Here is a 21645-nt window from a genome sequence, read left to right as displayed (position 1 = left end):
CTTTGGGAGCCTGAAGCAGGCGGATTGCCTGAGCTCAAGAGTTCAAGACTAGCCTGAGCAACATGGTGAAACCCCATCTCTACCAAAAATACAAAAAATTAGCCAGGCAAGGTGGTGCGTCCCTGTAGGCCCAGCTATTTTGGGGGCTGAGGCAGGAGAATCGCTTGAACCCACAAGGCAGAGGTTGCAGTGAGCCGAGATTGCACCACTGCACTCCAGCTTGGGCAACAAGAGCGAAACTCCATCTCAAAAAAAAAAAATAGATAACCAACTTAAATGTAAAATAAGAGCTAAAACTGTAAAACTATTAGAGAAAACATAGTGCAAATATTTGTGACCTTGAATTAGGTAAAGTTTTCTCAGATATGATACCAAAAGCACAAGCAAAAACAACAAAAAGATAAATAAGAATTCATCAAAATTAAAACTTTTGTGCTCTAAAGGACACATCCCCAAAAAACATGAAACCACCACCTACAAAATGGGAAAAAAATTTGCAAATCCTGTATCTGATAAATAACTAGTAACCAGAATACATAAATTTTACAACTTATGGCCGGGCACGGTGGCTCAAGCCTGTAATCCCAGCACTTTGGGAGGCGGAGGCGGGTGGATCACGAGGTCAAGAGATCGAGATCATCCTGGCCAGCATGGTGACACCCCGTCTCTACTAAAAATACAAAAATTACCCAGGTGTGGTGGCACACGCCTGTAGTCCCAGCTACTCGGGAGGCTGAGGCAGGAGAATCACTTGAACCCGGGAGGTAGAGCTTGCAGAGAGTCGAGATCGCGCCACTGCACTCCAGCCTGGCAACAGAGCGAGACTCCGTCTCAAAAAAAAAACAAAACAACAACAACAACAAAAAATAAAAAATAAAAAAATAACTGGCCGGGCACGGTGGCTCACGCCTGTTATCCCAGCATTTTGGGAGGCCAAGGCAGGCAGATCATGAGGTCAGGAGATTAAGACCATCCCAGCTAACACGGTGAAAACCCGTCTCTACTAAAAATACAAAAAATTAGCTAGGCATGGTGGCACGCGCCTGTAGTCCCAGCTACTCGGGAGGCTGAGGCAGGAGAATCACCTGAACCTGGGAGGCGGAGGATGCAGTGAGCTTAGATTGCGCCACTGCACTCCAGCCTGGGCGACAGAGTGAGATTCTGTCTCAAAAAAAAAAAAAGAAATTTTACAACTTACAAATAAAAAGGCATACAACTCAATTTTAAAACATGCAAAGTATTTAAACAGACAGTTTTCCAAAGTAGATACACAAATGGTCAATGGACATATTTAATGATACTCAACATCATTAGTCATTAAGGAAATGCAAATCAAAACACAATGGAGATGCCACTGGGTTGGCTATAATCAAAAAGAGCAGCAATGACAAGTATTGGCAAAGATGTGAAGAAACTGGAGTCTTCATACATTGCTGGTGGGAATGTAAAATAATGTAGTTGCTCTGGAAAACGGGGTGGTAGTTTACTCAAAAGTTAAACAGAGTTACCATATCATCCCGAAATTCCCCTCCTAGGTATTCATATAAGAGAAGTGAAAACAGGTGTTCACACAAAAACTTGTAAACAAATGTTCACAGCAGTATTATTCATAATAGCGAAAAACCTGAAACAACTCATTATCCATCAGCTGATGAACAGATAAACAAAATGTGGTATATCCACACAATGGAATATTATACAGCCACAAAAAGACATGAAGTACACTACAACATGGAAGAACCTTGAACACATTATGCTGAGTCAAAGAAGCCGGACACAAAAGGTCATATATGGTATGATTCCACTTATGTGAAATGTCCAGAACTGGCAAATCCATAGAACCAGAAAGTAGATTCATGGTTAGCAGGAGCTGAGGGGAGAAGTGACTGCTATTGGATATGAGATTTCTTTATGAAGTGATGAAATTGTCTGGAATTACGAAGTGATGAAATTGTCTGGAATTAAGACAGTAGTGATGGCTGCATAACTTTGTGAAGAGACTAAAAACCACACACAGTTATACATTCCAAAAGGATGAAATTTATGGTATGTGAATTACATCTCAATATTTTTTAAATTAAGCAAAAAAAAATTTGAGGAACAAAATAACAACTTTACCTTCCACCTGCAAAAATGTTATAAACACTTTCAATCCCTTCATAACTAGAAAATGATAATCCCAAAGCTTCAGATAAGCCAAATATCAGCACTTCAAAGATGCATCTAAATCTGAGCCAGAAGTTCAAGAACAAACTTTCTAATGTTTCTGGGTTAAAATACAGCAAGTTGTCCTTGTCTACAAATGTAGCACCACCCAGATTGCAGCCCTGGGTCTCCCTGTCAGTCCCTATGTTTTAAAACAGAAGGGTGTGAAATCAAAACAGCTTCAACCTCAAAGGCCTCCAGGGATATTCTAAAATAAAGTAACATCAAGTTGCCATAATATTTATGACACTATTTAAATTGTATCAATATAATTTTAAACAAACTTAAAGTGTATTTCTGTGTATATTTAGCATATTGGTATACATGCTGTTCTCTATATATGTTGTTCTTTAATAAGAGCCTATCGGCTGGGAGTGATGGCTCACGCCTGTAATTCCAGCACTTTGGGAGGCCAAGGTGGGCGGATCACCTGAGGTCGGGAGTTCGAGACCAGCCTGACAACATGGAGAAACCCTGTCTCTATTAAAAATACAAAAAAGTTAGCCGGGTGTGGTGGCACATGCCTGTAATCCCAGCTGCTCGGGAGGCTGACGTAGGAGAATCGCTTGAACCTGGGAGGCGGAGGTTGCAGTGAGCCAAGGTTGCACCATTGCACTCCAGCCTGGGCAACAAGAGCGAAATTCTATCTCAAAAAAAAAAAAAAAAGCCTATCTATACATTAAAAGGACCCATTGTCTTTGATTACACAGTTCCAACGCTGAAATGCTTAAAATTCCCTAAAGTCACAACGGAGCAATTACATAGCAAAATACACTGAAGAATGTTTACAGAAAATCACACATAGCAAAGTAAGATTTTTAGAATATGTGAAAAATACTACTTGACCTTAATCCTCACACTGTCTCCTCTAATAATTCCAACATGTCCTTTCTTCTTGTGTCATACTGACACATACAGCACATGTCATGAATAAAACAGCATAAACCAGTATCAGCCAAGAACTCTGTCCCCTCATCTTACCTCATACTTCACCTAATTTTTCCTAAATATATATATACTGAGCTTTTCTTAAGAAATACATTTCATTATCTCCCACATGAATGCCTTCTTTCTACGACATCCCAACCTATATGGGGGAGGGGGAGAGACAGGGAATATGAGTATTAGCATCTTTTCAGCAACACAGATGCACTTCAAAAAGACATAACATACAATTGGAAAGACTTCAGAAAAGACATCTAAATATTTATAGGAATCAAAGTCCAGACTAAATAAAAGGGACTTCTTGCTAGAAAAACAAAAGCTGGGAGAGATGGTTAGGTCTATAAAATTAAGTCAAATATCAAGACAAATGAGGTGAACGCAATCTTGTCTGCCAGAACCTAGAAGACTAAGAAGTTGAAGTTCAAGAGTTTTTAAAAAAACTACCCTAAAAACATATATATTATTGGAAGTGTTAATAGAAGTGAAAATATAGATTCAAGAGAAGTTTCAATTCATGATGGTTAGATTCATGAATCATTAATGAAAGATGTTCATTTCTGGTACACATAGGATGTAATAACAACAATTTTTCAAAAAACATACCCTGGTACCATGCTGGGCCAGAATACTGCTGAGAGGCACAAACATGACTTTAAAAGCATTACTCAAGTTCTTCTAGGACCTTCAAGGAGCAGAGATGTCCCAATTATCATCTTAACTTGACCACTCTTTGCAGCATGACCCTACTGCCATTTCTTCATTGAAATATCACCTCCTTTGGTTTCAGTAACGTTATACTCACCTGATTTATCTCCTATCTCAGTGTATCCAACTCCTTTCCAAACTCATCTTTTTCTACCTGTGTTCCTCAGGGTTCCATCCTTAGTTATCTTTCACTCTATACCACTGGGTCACAAAAGGAAAGTGACACTTTTTCAAGGGATGAAAGAAAAACGGTCAAGGATGAACTATCCAAACCTTATCATGGACCCACTAAACTGGGGCTAGGGAAAGCATGAGTAATGTGTTTTTTAGAAAAGACTCCCAAAGTGATTCTGACAACTCCGTTTCTATCCCACAGAGAATCACTGATCTAACAATACTTCTTATGTGACTCTACCTGCTCCCTTGGCTTCAGCTATGACAATACGCACTCATGTCACCCTAAATGATAAAGCCCTAGCTCATCCTCTCTCCTAATTGAGACACCTAAGGCATTTTCACACTTAGACTGTCCATAAGCCCTAAAATTCAACATATTTCATGCTACTTTTGCAGCATAATAACAACACTCATCAAGAAGAAACTAGATAAACTGATTACATAAAATCTGGTACATGCACCTACTGGAATACTGTTCTGCCATTTATTATAAAGGATACTAGAAATGTATATGCTCATTTGGAAAGAATTCCAAGATATGTTAACAGAAAAAACTGAGGTGGTTCCGGAATAGTGTGTTGTATGCTATTTGTGTTAGAAAAAAGAACAAATGCAGTACATGCAAAGGAAACATACTCAAAAGAACATAACCATGACTAAGTGGGACTAAGGCTATGGTCTCCCAGTAAGGGACTAAAACTAGGAGGGAGACATCCTTTTCATAATATACCCATTTGTGTGTTTAAATTTTTTACCATACAAATACACTCATTTTCTAATTTTTTTAAAAAAGGACTTAAGATAATACAAAACCATGCAGTACATGTACATGCTATCTAAAAAAGGACTCATCCAGAATACATTAAAAAAAATAATAATAAAACTCTTACAGGCCAGGCACGGTGGCTCACGCCTGTAATCCCAGCACTTTGGGAGGCTGGGGCAGGAGGATCACTTGAGCCCAGGAGTTCAAGACCAGCCTGGGCAACATGGTGAAACCCCGTATCTACAAAAAATTTAAGTTAGCTGAGTGTGGTGGCACACACCTGGGGTCCCAGCTACATGGGAGGCTGAGGCAGGAAGATCACTTGAGCCCATAGGTTGAGGATGCAATGAGCCATGACTCTGTCACTGCACCCCAGCCTGGGAGAGAGTGGTGAGACTCCATCTCCAACAACAACAACAACAACAAAAAAAACCTCTTACAAATTAATGAGAAAAAAGCAGATGACCTAATAGAAACCTAAGCAAAATGCTTAAACAGGCACCTCACAACAAAGTTTAGCCAAATGGCCAATGAAAAAAGATGCTCTATTTTGTTAGTCATCAGAGAAATATAAAATAAAAGAAAAATGCAATAACTTTATACAACCAAAATGAAAGTGACCATCAATAGCAAGTATTGACAAAATGCGGACTAACCGGAACTCTCATATACTGGTGGTATGAATGTAAACTGATATAATCATTTTTGAAAACTGGTAGTATCTAGTTTTTTTGAAACATACATGCATACACGCATATATCATAATGATATATGCATGTGAGTATATATCATTATACATGCATAATGATATATGCATATGTATCATATATCATAGTGTCAGCATTCAACATCACCAAATGCTGACAAGGATATGGAGCAACAGGAACTCTCATTCACTGCTGCTAGGAACGCAAAATGGTACAACCACTTGTCAGAGTTTTGCAGTTTCTTACAAAACTAAACATACTCTTATCATATGATCCAGCAGTTGTGTTCCTTGGTATGTATCCAAATGAGTTGAAAACTTATGTCCACACAAAAACCTGCACACAGATGTTCCCAGCAGCCTTATTCATAATTGCCAAAACTTGGAAGCAATCAAGATGTCTTTCAGTAGGTAAGTGGATAAACTGTAGTATAATTCAGACATTGGACTATTATTCAGCACTAAAAATGAGCTAGCAAGCCATGAAAAGACATGGAAGGAACTTAAATGCATATTACTATATAAAAGAAGTCAATCTGAAAAGGCTACATACTGTATGATTCCAACAATATGAAATTTTGGAAAAGCCAAAATTAGGGAGACAATGAAAAGTTGTTGCCAAAGGTTGAAGAGAAGGGAGAGATGAATAGGCAGAGCAGAGAGGGTTTTTAGGGCACTGAAATATTCTATATGATATTATAATGGTAGATTCATTACACATTGTCAAAATCCACTGAATATACACCACCAAGAGTGAATCTCACTGCAAACTATGGGCTTTGAGTGATAATGATGTGTCACTGTAGGTTCATCAATTCTATCAAATGTTCCACACTAATGTGAGATGTCGATAGTAGGAAAGGCTTTGTGTGTAGACAGTTAAAGCATATATGGAAATTCTCTCTTTTTACCTTCTAGTAAATTTTGTTGTAAACCTGAAACTCCTTTTTAAAAAACGAAGTTTTTTTTTCTTTTTTTTTTGAGATAGAGTGTCACTCTGTCGCCCAGGCTGGAAGTGCAGTGGCACGATCTTGGCTCACTGCAGCCTCCACCTCCCAGGTTCAAGTGATTCTCCTGCCTCAGCCTCCCGAGTAGCTGGGACTACAGACGCTCGCCACCACGCCCAGCTAATTTTTGTATTTTTTAGTAGAGACGAGGTTTCACTATGTTGGCCAGGCTAGTCTCTAACTCCTGACCTCAAGTGATCTGCTTGCCTCAGCCTCCCGAAGTACTGGGATTACAGGTGTGAGCCACCACGCCTGGCCATTAAGTCTATTTTTTTTAATCTACCAAAGTACACACTTGAAATGTTTGCAGTAAACTAAGTCATACTTCAATTAAAAAGTAGAAAAACATCTAAGAAGAAAAAAATTGTAAGTAATCTGTGATGGTACAAGTTGGGATAGTGATTACCCCTGAGAGAGGAAGGGAGCAGTTACTGGAAGAAGACAGGAAGAGGGATTCTTGGGGGCCAGAAATGCTATTTCTTGTTAGCTATTTCTGGTTACAAAGGCATATTCACTTTGTGAAAATTCATTTAGCTATACACTGAAGATTCATGTATTTTTCATTATTTATATTTCAATAAAAAATTCACATTAAAAAAAGATACAATGTAGCATGCCTGCAGTCACAGCTACTTGGGAGGCTGAGGTGGACTGCTTGAGCCCAGCATTTCTGGGCAGTACTGCATTATGCTGATCAGGTGTCCACACTAAATTCAGCATCAATATGGTGACCTGCCATGAACAAAGGACCATCAGGTTACCAAAGGAGGAGTGAACTGGCCCAGGTTAGAAATGGAGCAAGTCAAAACTCCTGTGCTCATCAGTCATGGGATCATGCCCGTCCCAATGTTTTGGGAGTCCAAGACGGGAGGATCACTTGAGGCCCGAGGTTCAAAACCAGCTTGAGAAACATAGAGAGACACCCATCTCTACAAAATAAAAAACTTTAAAATTTGGCAGGTGTGGTGGCATGCACCTGTAGTCCTAGCTACTTCAGAGGCTCAGGCAGAAGAATCACTTAAGCCCAGGAGTTCGAGGCTGCAGTGAACTATGATCCTGTCACTGCACTCTAGCCTCCTGGGTAACACAGCAAGACCCTGTCGAGGAGAGAGGGGAGAGGGGGAGGGAAGGGAAGAGAAAAGCAAAGCAAAGCAAGAAACTGTCTTAAGCTGTCTATAATTCACCAGAAAGTAAACTTAACCTGTCTAAAACCAATCATCTCTCTCACCACCCATTACCATCTTCTAGTACAGATTCACTGAATCACTTCAACTTAAGAACTTCCAAAGCATAAACTTTTTCCTACTGAACAAAACAATGCATACCACTGACAGAGGGCACTACTGGTTGCTTCTCCAATTTCACTTTGGATTTAGGAATAGATGAATTCACAAATGACCTTTCATATCTAGAGTTTGTAAGTGAAGGAACTTCTACACCCATCGCAAGTGACCTGACATCATCTTCCATCCTGCAGTCCATGTCAGACCCTGCTGCCTCTCTTCTCCTTTACCACCACTCCCCGCCATCCAATCTGTCGCTGCTCTTATACTTAAGCCCCCTCTTCATTCCCCACTGCCAGCCTACAATTATTTTCAGCCCCCTACTGCTGCCTTCTCCCAGGGTTACTTTATCTAGGGTCCACAGGCTCCCATGGTCCATAGGCTAACCGGTTTCCTTTGTAATTACAGGTGTTTTGTTTTACGCATTATTCTTAGAAGGGGTCCACAGACTTCACCAGATTGCCAAAGGGATCCATGGTCCAAAAAGGTTTAATTGCTCTAACTGGTCTCTCTGCCTATACACTCCAATGCATCCTCCACATTAACTTTTTTGAAACATATTATAAATATCATCTGTTATCCATGCTTAAAATCTTTAAATGCTTCCCAATTGCTTCCTGATCCTTAAGTTCAACAGTACAGCAATGAAGTATCTTCATAACTGGCCCCTGCTCATCTCCCCAGGTTTGTCTTGCCTCCTGCCATACACTGCAGCTAACATATTGAGTTGTGTTTGCAATTCTCTTAATTCAGCAAACTTTCCCATTCCTCTGTGCCTCTCTGTACATGCTGTTCCCTCTGCCAAGAAATCCCCTCCTTACCATCTTCATGTGGTTAACTTCTGCTCGTCTTTCATACCTAGCTCAAACCCAACTCATGAGAAGCTCTCCTGGCTGCCCTCAGTTCCCATCTAGGTAAGCTGCCCATTAGAGTTCTCACAATACTCAGTGACCTCCCAGAGCACTTCTCTAACAGTGTTTTGTCAGTTTATTGATCTGCCTCCCCTTCTAGACTGTGAGCTTTCTCAGGGCAGAAGCCAGACCAAGGTATCTCTTGCCTAGCATAGCTCAAGACACACAATAGAGTGCTTAACACTTGCTGGAAAAAGGACTGGCTCTGGAAAATGGCCAAAGGGGCCAAAGGCTGGTCAGAAATTTCACCAATTAATGAGGTGGCATCAGTCTGGAGATCACTATAAATGCAAATTGCCCATACGAGTTAAGATAGTTCTGTATTTACTAATCTGCCATCAGTGCTCCTTCTTTCAAGTTGGGAAGCTGGCCTTTAATAAATGTAATTACCATGACCAGGCTCTGTGGCAAGGGCTTGAGAGGCATCAGAGCTCATTAAATCTCAAAGCCAACTCTAAGATACTATCTTTTTAAAGATAAAAAGACACAGAGGTAAACTCACGTCTTTCATTCCAATCCAGATCTTTGATTCCAAAACCCATGCCTAGCCACTTGGCTCAGTTGGTCTTCCAGAGCTAAGAGATCAGTATGCCCTTCATCTTCGGAGTTTTGGAGTTTGGGATAGATGAGAGAGGGACCCCTTCATCAGCCTCTCAGCAAATAAGAAAAGGTCCTATTCCCCAGGAAGTACTATTGCTAAATTCTTTAAGATCTAATGTAACTTCCTCATATGTATTCACTGTAAAATCGTTTAAAAAAGAAGGGCTTATGTGAGTTGTTTTTCTAAGAAGAGCAAGTTAAACAGACGATGGGCAAGACTGTTGAATCCCCCACCAGGCATGGGGGAAAAAGGAGAGAAGACAAATCAATCCCAAGGAATGGAATTAACAGGTTGTGGCAATACCAATAAAAGAAAGACAGGTTGAGTCTCCATGGCCTGCTGCAAAGAGAAACCATGAAGCATTTTTCTTTAACTGGCTATGAAGGTATCTATGGTCTTAGCAGAAGAGCCCGTGGGTTTCTAACATGATGGAACACCAATTTTGCTGAAAGCTGCTGCTATTTCCACTAAACTTTAGTTTGGAATCTGTATCTCAGCTGTCATCCTGTGATCATTAGCACTTTCCTGTAAGGTCCCAGGGGACTCACATACCACACTTCAAGAAAAGACAGAACATCTCATTAACCCTAACCACCACCTTTTCACATTAATTACTCTAGCCTTACAGATGAGACCACCTCTCACAGTTTGACTAAACGATGGTGGCCACAAAGCAACTTCATTCCCAATTATAATCCCACCATTCTACTTTCCTCTGTGTGTCCCCATCCTCATCCCCCTTGCCCCAGTCTTCCCCTTTGACCACCTTCTGTGTCCTTTCCCTTCCAACTCACCTCCAAATTACACAGATCTCTGCCCAATGACTTTTCTGCACAGCAACTTTAAACACAAAACCAACAGTCTACTCTTCCTGTCCCTAACTCCAACCAAAAACACACACAATGTAAAAATCTAATTTATTTAGAATGAAAACTATTTAGGTAAATTTGGTGGCTTTCAACTATCAGATTAGAATATATAATCCTAGAAAGTTTAAAACCAAGGGTAAGAAAATGCAGTCTCTGTAGGGACATACACTTCCACAGATCAGGATTTTTGAGATCCCCTAAAGAGATCCTACAATACAAGAGTGCAGTACTCCACACATTTTCACTCAAGATTTTATCTGTCAGTTGCAAAGACTTTTTCATTTAAGTCAAAGCAACTGTTCCTTAATAGATCCTGCTCAATATTCCCTGAAGAAGATCATCAGCCTTACAAATAAAATGCATGGTTTAAGCACATATTGGAAGTGCTACAGCATGGACGGGGTTGGGGGAACAGGGTGAGCTAGTTAACAGTGATTGATCCACAGAAGCAGGGAACTCAGGCCTCAGAGACTACATGAACATGTCCTCCCAAATCAATAAAAAAATTAAAAGAAAAAGTTTCTACATGCAAGTATTTCTGTGGGTCAATATACAAAAACACTCCTCCATTTATTTTATTTTATTTCATTTCATTTTTTCGAGCCAGAGTCTCACTCTACTGCCCAGGCTGGAGTGCAGTATTGCAATCTTGGCTCACTGCAACCTCCACCTCCTGATTCAAGTGATTCGCCTGCTTCAGCTTCCCGAGTAGCTGGGATTACAGGCGCAGGACATTAAGCCCAGCTAATTTCTGTATTTTCAGTAGAGATGGGGTTTTGCCATGTTGTCCAGGCTGGTCTCGAACTCCTGACCTCAGGTGATCTGCCCACCTCAGCCACCCAAAGTGCTGGGATTACAGGCATGAGCCACCAAGTCTGGCATCCTCCACTTTTTTTTTTTTTTAAAGCAACAAAGTCTCATTATGTTACCCAGGCTGGAGTGCAGTGGCTATTTACAGGCTCAAACCCACTGCTGATCAGTCCACAGAGCAGTTCTCCACTTGGTAAGAGAATACCTTTATGTTATATTAAAAGGAAAAGGCAAACTCAACTGCATGCAGTAAAGTTAAACAATGTAAAAATTTTGTATGTACAGGCAAAGTTTCACACACGAACACATAAAGACTTGAAAAACCTGGTTTTTTAGATTTCAGCAGCAACTGAAGAAAAAGAATAATACCATCCAGGCCGGGCATAGTGGCTCACGCCTATAATCCCAGCACTTTGGGAGGCCGAGGCGGGCAGATCACGAGGTCAGGAGATTGAGACCATCCTGGCTAACACGGTGAAACCCCATCTCTACTAAAAATACAAAAAATTAGCCGGGCGTGGTGGCAGGCGCCTGTAGTCCCAGCTACTCGGGAGGCTGAGGCAGAAGAATCGGCTTGAATCTGGGAGGCAGAGGTTGCAATGAGCCAAGATGGCACCACTGCACTCCAGCCTGGGCAACAGAGCGAGACTCCGTCTCAAAAAAAAAAAGAAAAGAAAAGAAAAGAATAATACCATCCATGCCTCCTTAGGTACAGAAACCAAGAAATCATAAATCCAAAAGCAACTCACATTGAAATCACCATACCTTCTCCTACCTCTGGTTTATTTATTATTATTTGTTGCTAGTTAATACTCTTATGACTAGTTTAAGAATAACTATACTACTCAATGTACTTTATGTGTCTCATCATAAATCTTTTCAGGAGACGATTTTGCCAGCACATTTTTCTGCCGAAAGCATCCTACAAAGGGCTGCCATTAAAAAATTATGATCTGAAATAGACAAAAGCTTTCAAAGCACAGAATTGACAGCAAAGCCCACCACCCACTCTGTGTTACTCAACTTCCTGCCTCCACTCTTCCAGTTAGGTACCATAAGCCACAGAAATTTTTTTTTTACTTTCTTGTAAAAAATAAATGAATAAAACCAAGTGCCTGGACAAAGAAGCTGGCTACAGGAAGAGTATTTGTGATATTCTTGAATGGTCAGAATGTTTCTCCTTCCAGGAAGTGTGGCTGTGAGTGTGATTATTTTATGCAACTGCACTTCAACTTAGTGTGTAAGAGTCCAAGAAGCAGATAAGACATCAACAGCTGTTACTCCACACCACTCTACTTCAGCAGAAATAAATGAGAAAAGACACTCCCAAAAAGGTCCTAAGTACATCACCAACCTCACTCTACCAGGTAATTACTAAAGTATCAATAAAGCTAACTAGAGCTTATCCACAACCTGGAAACAAAATGCTCTGGTGTGGCTTGGCCCTCCTCTTCCATCCAAGGCCAGAGCGGTAGCAAGCAGCATCAATGACCTCTCACAGGACATTCTTCTGCCCTAATAAACTCGAACTTGCCTATGATATGGGACATCTGGTACAGCTAAATGAACAGACATAGTTAGCTAGTACATCATCTCTCCTTGAGTTAATAGCTGTAGCCAAAATTTCAGGTGCCCAGCACTGTTGCGGCTCTGTCCCTCACCCTCATGGATGACATGCATTTTCATTCACCTGTGTATTTCTATTAGCCTGGGTGCATCACAGATCAGTTTGGTTTTGCCCATTACTGCTGGAAATTCCAATATACCCCACCTTTCTCTACATATGGCAACTGAATTTACCAGAAAATCCAATGCACTTATCCCTAATCACATATAAAAAGCTGCCATGAGATTTACACTTGTGAAAACAAATATTTTTCCCCCACAAGTCATAAAAGCTAACTAGAGCCTATCTACAACCTATCAACTTTCAAAAAGGTGAGTAGCTTCAAAAATTCTTTGAACCAAAAAGAAACTGATTGTTAGACCAATACCTCCCCGTATAAGCCGCTGAGGTTGCCAGTTTAACAGTGCTAAAAGAGCTAAAATGTCTGACTCAAAAGTAACACTTCAAAAAAGGTTCAAATTACAGACTACATTTTAATTCCCATTACTGAAATGTTAATTCCCATTCCTGACCAAAGGAACACATCCCAGTAATCTGGATTAACAATAGCATTGCTTCTCCCAGTGGAAATAAACTATGTTAGGGCTGGAAAGAAATTTAGAGCTAAATTAGCTAAGTCCCTCATGTTCAGAATGTAAGAAAAAAAGGGATCTAGAGAGCCCACAAGAAAACAGGCTTGAAAATTCTGGCTGCCCATCAGTCAACATTCTAGAACAGCACGGTCCAACATAACTTTCTTGAAGGATGAAAACGTTGTATATCTGTGTTCCTCAATAGGGTAATCACTAGTTACTGAGCTAGTAAGTACTTAAAAGTAGCTACTGTGAGTGAGAAACTAAATTTTTAACTTTAATCTGAATTTAAATTGTTACTTACAGCTAATGGCTACCATACTGGGCAGTGCCATTCTAGAATACAGTTTTAGATTCTGATTATTAGACACTTTTTTTTTTTTTTTTTGAGATGGAGTCTCACTCTGTTGCCCAGACTGGAGTACAGTGGCACAATCTCAGCTCACTACAATCTCTGCCTCCTGGATTCAAGCGAATCTACTGCCTCAGCCTCCCAAGTAGCTGAGACTACAGGAGCATGCCACCATGCTCAGTTAATTTTTTTTATTTTTGGTACAGACGGGGTTTCACCATGTTGTTCAGGCTGGTCTCAAACTCCTGACCTCAAGTGATCCTCCCACCTTGGCCTCGCAAAGTGCTAGGATTACAGCTGCAAACCACAGCATCCGGCCAAGACAGTGTAAATAAAGTTCCTTAACCTCCTTTTCTGCATATGACACTTACAGGAAATGTCTTATGTTTAAATATCTCACTCAGCAATGTAATCTTGTTACACAGGGACCCAGCCCAGAGCAGGATCACTGTTCCTCAGAAACCCTAGAAAAACTGAGTAACATCAGTGTCATTCACACAGTTGGAATGAAGTCTCTTTTTTGAAAACCACTCTGACACAAAGTCCCACGAAATCCAAAAAGCCAGAATCTGGATGATTTTGTAAGCATTGCATTACAAGTGCTGGGTCAAGACCAATCACTTCCTTCAAGTAGCTTTACTGAGATATCAACCTTAACCTTTCTTCAAAAACAGAAACAATTTCTTTTTTTTTTTTTTGCAAGAGAGGGGACTTTGATAGGCTCTGCTTCCAGCCTCAGCCACAAAGCCATGCAGCCTGCCAGTCCCAGGCCTGGGTAAAAAAGAAAATAACAATATTTAACCTCAATTTTGATCTGTGATTATTGTAGGAATTCAAAATATTACATCACTTTGCGTGGACAGAACCTCCCTATGACCTAATAAAAAATCCAAATGATATTAGTTCTCACCCTCTAAGTATTCTATTCTAAATAAATAATCTTTTATATACTGTTCTTGATTTCTTTTTAAGGACTTTATTCTTTTCAAAGCCTTCTTAGTTCTCTGATTTTTAGAGCAAGGAAAGGTTAATTTGTGAAAACTAATGTTAATTTTGATACCATTAAGGATTATAAAGAGATTTTTAGTCAACACTTTTCACTATGATTTAAAGTTTAGAATTCTCTTCCATTTTGGAAGAGAGGGGAAGAGTGGGAGACCATAAATGGAGAAGAGAAGATGATAAAACCAAAAGAGCCATATGCTAACTGGACCTAACTCTAAAAAGCTATTGCCTCAAACCAATAGAAAGAAGACTATGTTTGTTTAAATTTAAAAAAAAAAAATTATTTCCCTGCGTTCCATCACATCAAAGGGACGAATTTCCTATTTTCTGAATCCCCCAAATGTAATCAGGAAAATAGGGCAAGTAGATAAACGAACCGACAGTGAATACTTAATTTAAATCATGTTTTATCTTCAGATGCACACAATACTCAAAGATGCAAAGTAAAACTCCACAAGCAAGCTTTTTTGTTTTTTAAGAGAATGTTTAAGGGGGTTTTATAATCAAGGGATAAGTAGTGACATCAATGGAATGAACATTCTACTGATTAGTAGTGATTCATACTGTGGTCACATGATCTTGAAAGCCCAGGTTAAGCTGGTTAAAGTGTGGCAACATGTTACAATTGGGAGACTGAGACTGAAAAGGCAAAATGAGTGTGAAGTCCACACACTATGAGCAGCCAAGCACACTAGCTAGATGATCTACACAGTGACAGTAACAAAGTTGATGTTCTACAGCAATTCACTAACCCTGGGCTCAGAGGGAAAAAACATATACACTCATTCTAAACTAGTCAGTATCTTATGATTGCCAAAAATAAAGTGGAATAAAACAAATCATGTTATGTTTTCAATCAACTTTCTACTAGTACCGATTTCAGAAATGAAATTTATTTTAGGAGATTACCCCTATCCTTATCTCTACCCATCCCTATCTTAAAGTACATCTTTTATCCAGCCAATTTAGTTTGTAGGCAAAATGCTTCAACAGCAATGATTATAAAAATGAAATACTAACAAAATCTATTTCCCTAAAGAAAATGAACCCATGTGATATTTGCTTTGTCATGACTTGCTAGAAGAGCTTCTTTTTAAAAATCAAAACAATGAATAATTTACCTAATAAGCCCCATATTTAACTATTCCATTATTCTCTAAATACCAGACTGAACGTTTGTCTAGTACGCTTTAAGCTTATTTACAAAATAGTAATTCCCAAGGTTTCCATATGTCATCATGAGATTATCTCCAATTGTAAAAGCAAAATATCAATAGTAATTACATTTCTGTACTTAAATAGAATTAGAACACAATTCCATCTTCCATTCTAATTACCCTATTACCTATAATACACATACTATATTCTTATACTTATTTTTCTTCCTATCTTTTCTGTAATATTCTAGGTCTTCACATTTGTGAAGAATCTACATGCCTCAGCACTTTTTAAATGTCTAAATAATTTAAAATGCAGCTTCAACTAATACCACTTATATCTGTATAGTTTAAAAGTGTTTTCGTGTATGTGTATATTTCATCTAAAGAAAGTGTACTATTTCATTTCAGGTACAACAATTATCAACAAATACATTTTTTGCCTGAGTACTGAATGCCTAAAATGAGCCAAGAAAATGTTCATATTTCACTTAAAGTTTTAAGTCTCCAGGAAAAATTTGTTTTAATCCTAAAAATATGATGTTAATATATACCGGCCAGGCGCGGTGGCTCATGCCGGTAATCCCAGCACTTTGGGAGGCCAAGACGGGCGGATCACCTGAGGTCGGGAGTTCGAGAACAGTCTCCCCCGTCTCTACTAAAAATAAAAAATTAGCTGGGTGTGGTGGCACATGCCTGTAATCCCAGCTACTAGGGAGGCTGGGGCAGGAGAATCACTTGAACCCAGGAGGCAGGGTTGTGGTGAGCCGAGCTCGCGCCATTGCACTCCAGCCTGGGTAATGAGAGCGAAACTTCCTCCCAAAAAAAAAAAAAAAAAAATACAAAAAATATGTATATATAATACAAACAACTTGCAACTTTATTATCAACTGGTTAATATTCAACAATTTCCATGGCAGCAAAGTTTCTCAGTGGAGATGGCCTCTATAAAATAACTTAATTACCTGTACACAATTATACAATACAAGCCAAGAGGGAGAGAACTGGAAACTACGGGTTACAAGCACTAAGGCATTTGAATTGTACACTTCTCTTGGCATTCTTCTTTAACTGCATTCTCACAAGAGAATGCAGTTAAAGCTCTCCTATTCAACCGAGCCACACTGATTAGTGTCCTGACTGGACAATGCTGGGCAGCAAGTCCTGCAGCCTGAGTCACTAGAAAGACCAGCAATCCTAAAGGAACTGCTGTTAGTCTGCCGGAGCCAGAACAATCTGCTGAGAGGCTCCTCAGCAGAGGACTGGGTGTGGGCCCTGGCTAGCTGACTTTAGATCTAGAGCTTCCAAGGAGTGCAATGCTGCACAAAATTTTTTAAAACATATTCACCTTCATTTTCATGAAGGGAAAAGGCAAAAGATACCTCCTGAATGGCTTTCACTTCTATGTACTTCGCTCTATTCTCCCCAGCCATTACACTGGTTCACGCCACCACATGGCAAATCTGGACTTGGCAACATTCCACGAAAACACGTACATCACATTCATACAGACACACAGAATCATACCCACACACCCAAGCCATTCTCAAGAACCACCAATAATCTTTCACATTAAAGATATACATCACTACCTGATCAAAGTTCTTGAGTAGCTCCTCACTGCACTCAGGATAAAAGTCCAAAGTCCTCAGCATTACAATGCTATGAGGGCCCTGTATCACCAATTCCTTTCAATTCCCCAGCCTTATCTCTAGATTGTGATCCCCCTTCACAATCTATCAACAGACCCAACAAACCTGTTCCTCAGTAGTGCTCTCACTCACATCCCAGCCTTCACCCATGTTAGTCCCACTGCCTGAAAGGAATATTTGTTTCCATACTCTACTTCTACCCTTCCTGCGGGTCTAGGCTAAAGTGTCACTTTCTCCAGGCTACCTTCCTCTACCTCCACCCCAGATAGGGTAGGTGCCCCTCCCCTAGTATTGCAACTGTCAGTTTACTTCCCAATGCCCCCTGCCCCAGAGTATGGGGCCAGCACCTCCTTGCCCACCATTATACCACAGGCATTCAAATATCTGTTAAATATATTCTAACTTTACTCAGTGAACAAAATATGAATGTCGCCCATGCAGTAAGGGAAACATGTCCAAAGTCAGTTATGATACGATGGAAACAAGGCAGCAATGTTGTTATGCTTTGGTATAAAATAAAACTACACAATTGTCTACAAACGTCCTTAGGAAAGGTTAAAACATTGCACCAAAAAGAACACTTTTCACCATAAAAATACTAGTTTTGTGGTCACTATTCCTGCTAGGTAAACTGCAGTTCATAAAAAGTATCAGACTGAAAGTATCTAAAAAGAAGCCCTGGTTGCTTATAGGTCAAGTACAACATTAGTGTAACTTTTCCTGTCTGCTGCCACCAAACTCTCTTGGTATTATCAGAACCCTACCGGCTAAAGGTAAAAGGCTGGCCGGGCGCGGTGGCTCATGCCTGTAATCCCAGCACTTTGGGAGTCCAAGGCAGGCAGATCACCTGAGGTCAGGAGTTTGAGACCACCTTAGCCAACATGGCAAAATCCCGTCTCTCCTAAAAAATACAAAAATTAGCCGGGCATAGTGGTGTGCACCTGTAGTCCCAGCTACTTGGGAGGTTAAGGCAGGAGAACTGCTTGAACCCGGGAGGTGCAGGCTGCAGTAAGCTGAGATCACGCCACTGCACTCCAGCCTGGGCAACAGAGCAGGGCTCCGTCTCAAAAATAAATAAATAAAGGTAAAAGGCTATTCCATTTCCTTAGTTTCTAAGCCTTGATATAGGTTTTTCGATAAAGATTCCATTCATGATAATAGTCCGAAGGACATAAACGTGTTGCCAGGAAAGAGACCTGATACATCCTGAGCATTAGTTGCCACTGGCAGCGACTTTCTTTAGGACATATGTCTTACAATGAGTTACAATCTGAGGCTTGTGACACAAGATTTTTCCAGGGCAGCAGACTGCTATCATAAACATGATGGTACTACGCACTCTAAAGAGCTCACCAGCTCCACTCTACACTCCCTGTGTGAAGGGGCAAATTATCCACCCAAAGCCTCAGTTTCCCCATCTAATAATGAGATAATGGTTCCTACCTCGCAAGATTCTTGTGGGAATTAGACTGTCCATGAAAGCACTTCACAGGCAAACCAATTATTTTCAAATCAAAATGAAGGGAAGACTAGAAATATTTTCACATTTTTAGGACTTTTTATATGCCACAACTTATTTTTGACTAATGTCCTTCCACAGGGAAATTTTTGAGAAAGGCAGAAAAATGAGAAAATGAAAAAACACTTCTTTGTCATAACCTTGAGATACGACAACTTCCACAGAAGTCTACGTTAAGATCCACTTTCTAATCTTTCTCTGCAATCCCAAAATTACCTTTAATTTCTGTTAACCATTCCTACAATATGGGAGATAGAAAAGGGAAACTACTTCCATACTTCTTCCCAAGATGTCCTCACCAGAAACAATCTTCCTTCCTGCCTCTATGTCTCCAAATATACGGAATCTCTCAAAAAATAAAACTAAAACAAAACGATAAAAGAGAAAAAGGACTCAAATCACAAAAGCCGGCCTTCAAAGTCTCCAGCTCTCTTACTGCAGAACTACAGTCATGTGGTATGATGGAGGCACCTGTTAGGTGGCAATCCATGAAGCTTAAACTGTTACCAGGAGAATTTAAACTGTAATGGGGGGAGGAAGAGGGAGCTGATTTCCCACCTCACATTTTTTTCGCCTTAACACATGATGGCCAAACAATATATGCTACCCACTGTGAACATTTTTATCATTTTTACTTAAATTGAGAAAGAGGAGAATTTGAGAGCCAACTGAGGAAACAGGATCTCATATTCCCCAATCCAGGCTGACTTCAGGTTTTGTGTCGTTTTTTCCTTCCTTTTTGACAAGGAAATTTTACATATCTCCTGAAACGTGTTTTACACGAAGGTGAGACCTCAACAGTCTTATAACTTTACCCCAGCCTGGTTCTGGACTCGGTTTTTACAAACGGGTGACGTGTGAATAGCTTCCTAAAAGCAAATGGGGCACTGGGATATAATCTAGGAAGTGATGATGCAAGTCTCCGGAGGACGGGGAGGAGGGGAGGTGAAAAAGTCAGAGGAAATACCCTCCTAGTGCCTGGGCACCAACTCACGCACCGGGAGGGAGGAAGGGCTGGCTTCCACATGCCCAGAGAAGGGGCACCCCTGCTCCTCCCGGAGCGGTCAACGCCGCCCCCTCATCCCTCCCCGCCGCCCTGCCCCCCTCACCCGTGGCCCAGGAGGCCCCCGTGGGCCCGAGCTTCAGGCCGGCGAGTCCCAAAGGGTGAAAACGCACCCCCGGCAGGGCCTTCTCTGCCCACCCCCAACTAGCCACCCGGCACCCCTCCCCGGAACGCGACCCCCACCCCCTCCCCGTAGGCCCGGGCTAGGCCCAGCCTCCAGGGTTCCGGCCTCCCGGGCCCCGAGGCCTGCCCAGGCGGCCCTGGCGTCTGCGCCCCCGGCCCCCGCCCCCACCCGGCCGGGCACTTACCCCCAGAAGCCGCAGGGACAGCGAGGCGGCAGGCTGGGCGCTTTGCTGCGCTCGCTCCCAGCGTCTCCCATGGTGCTCGGCGGCGGCGGAGCTCGGCGGCGGCAGCGGTGGCGGCGGCTGGGCCCGGGCCCCGCTCTGAGGAGGCGGTGGCGGCGGCGTCGGGGGGCTCCGGGCGGGGGGAGGGGGAAGGAGCGGGCGCGCGGGCGGGCGCGAGTCCGGGGCTCGGAGCCGGGATTCCAGGCCGGTCAGCTGGAGGCGGGCCGCACCACTCGGCCTGCGGAGACGGGGGGGGCGGAGAGGCGCGGAGAGAAGAAGGAGGGAGCCGAGGAGGAGGGGCGTGCGGACGCACCGAGGACCGCGGGGGAGGAGGGACACAGACGCCTTCGGCAGCTCCCACCGCCGCTCCCCAGCCAGAGAGATGTCCCGTGCGGTGGCGCGGGGAAGGACCGGAGGCCCCCGCCGGCTCCGGAGTCGCAGCGGCCGCTGTGAAGCCCCGGACCCTGCTGTCTCCGTAACACCGTTCCCTCCCCCGGAGGCTGCGCTGACCGGACAATGGCCGCTCCGCCCCCTCCCCGGCGTGCGCCCCTCCCGAGGAGTCACAATGGTCTCGCCCGGGGGAGCCACCGCCAAAGCCCAGCAGCTGATCAGCTGGGATCCGGGCGTGCCACTTTGTTCCGCGCCTCAAAGGCGGAGTGCAGGGCTGTGGGAGAAAGCGAGAGCCTCGGGCTGTAGCCCGGCGACAGGCGGCTGAGGCTTTCGTATTCTTAGAACTTTTAGAATCTGAAGCAAACTTATCTTCCCCCTGTCTGAAGAAGGGGAGCAGGTTTCTGAGTACTCCGGGGCGCGGTGCCTCCCCCTAAACGCGAATGGTGCGCTCCAAGCGGGAGGGGGAGGAGCAGACTAGTTGTTTAGGGTAAATTGGGCCAGTCCCAGAGTGGCGGCGCATGCGCCCGCAGAACCCGTAACCGAGTGCGAGGAGGGGCCTGGGGGAGCAATGCCAAACGCGGAAGTAGAGCTCTGGCTTCCCGGGGATGTCGGAGTCAAGGTCCCTGGAGCTGCCGCTCTGGCTCCTGGACGATTCTGGGGAGCCTTTCTCCCCAATTTGCCAACTCCCTGGGCATCTCTCTCTCTTCCTGGTCCCCCCCACACCCAAACAGCTCTTATAGTTCCACCCGGTATACTGGTCTCTTGACAGGAACTTTTGGGAAATGCCCCTCCCCCAGCCCCTTGTCTGGGGCACCTTCCTTGTCTCTTCTCCCCCACCGGTGTTGGGGAGTTCCTTGTCTCCGCTCCCAACCACAGAGCCACAAGTACATTATCTATGCCGAGGCTAGTCCCTATGCCCAGGCTAGGAGAGCCGCACTTCTTCCTACAGCTGACACGTTTGGTTTTTGGAGGGGAAAGG

General features: G+C 42.5%; 1 protein-coding gene across 2 annotated transcripts in view; it reads right to left on the bottom strand.

The window, feature by feature from the left end:
• ZFAND3 (zinc finger AN1-type containing 3) overlaps window positions 1–20832 on the bottom strand; it is a 317502-nt gene extending 296670 nt beyond the window's left edge. Inside the window, exon 1 of one of the 2 annotated variants that reach the window (XM_054493096.2) lies at window positions 20241–20832. In XM_054493096.2, coding sequence (XP_054349071.1) covers window positions 20241–20311 — 71 coding nt within the window. In that variant the 5' untranslated portion in view covers window positions 20312–20832. The remainder of the gene's footprint in view (window positions 1–20240) is intronic. The other variant, XM_054493097.2, reaches the window with a different exon arrangement.
• Window positions 20833–21645: the final 813 nt, after the last annotated feature.

The sequence above is a fragment of the Pongo pygmaeus genome, chromosome 5 (assembly GCF_028885625.2).
Source record: "Pongo pygmaeus isolate AG05252 chromosome 5, NHGRI_mPonPyg2-v2.0_pri, whole genome shotgun sequence".
NCBI lineage: Eukaryota > Metazoa > Chordata > Mammalia > Primates > Hominidae > Pongo > Pongo pygmaeus.
The sequence above is the reverse complement of the archived record's forward strand: the minus strand, read 5'-3'. Positions and strand labels throughout refer to the sequence as shown.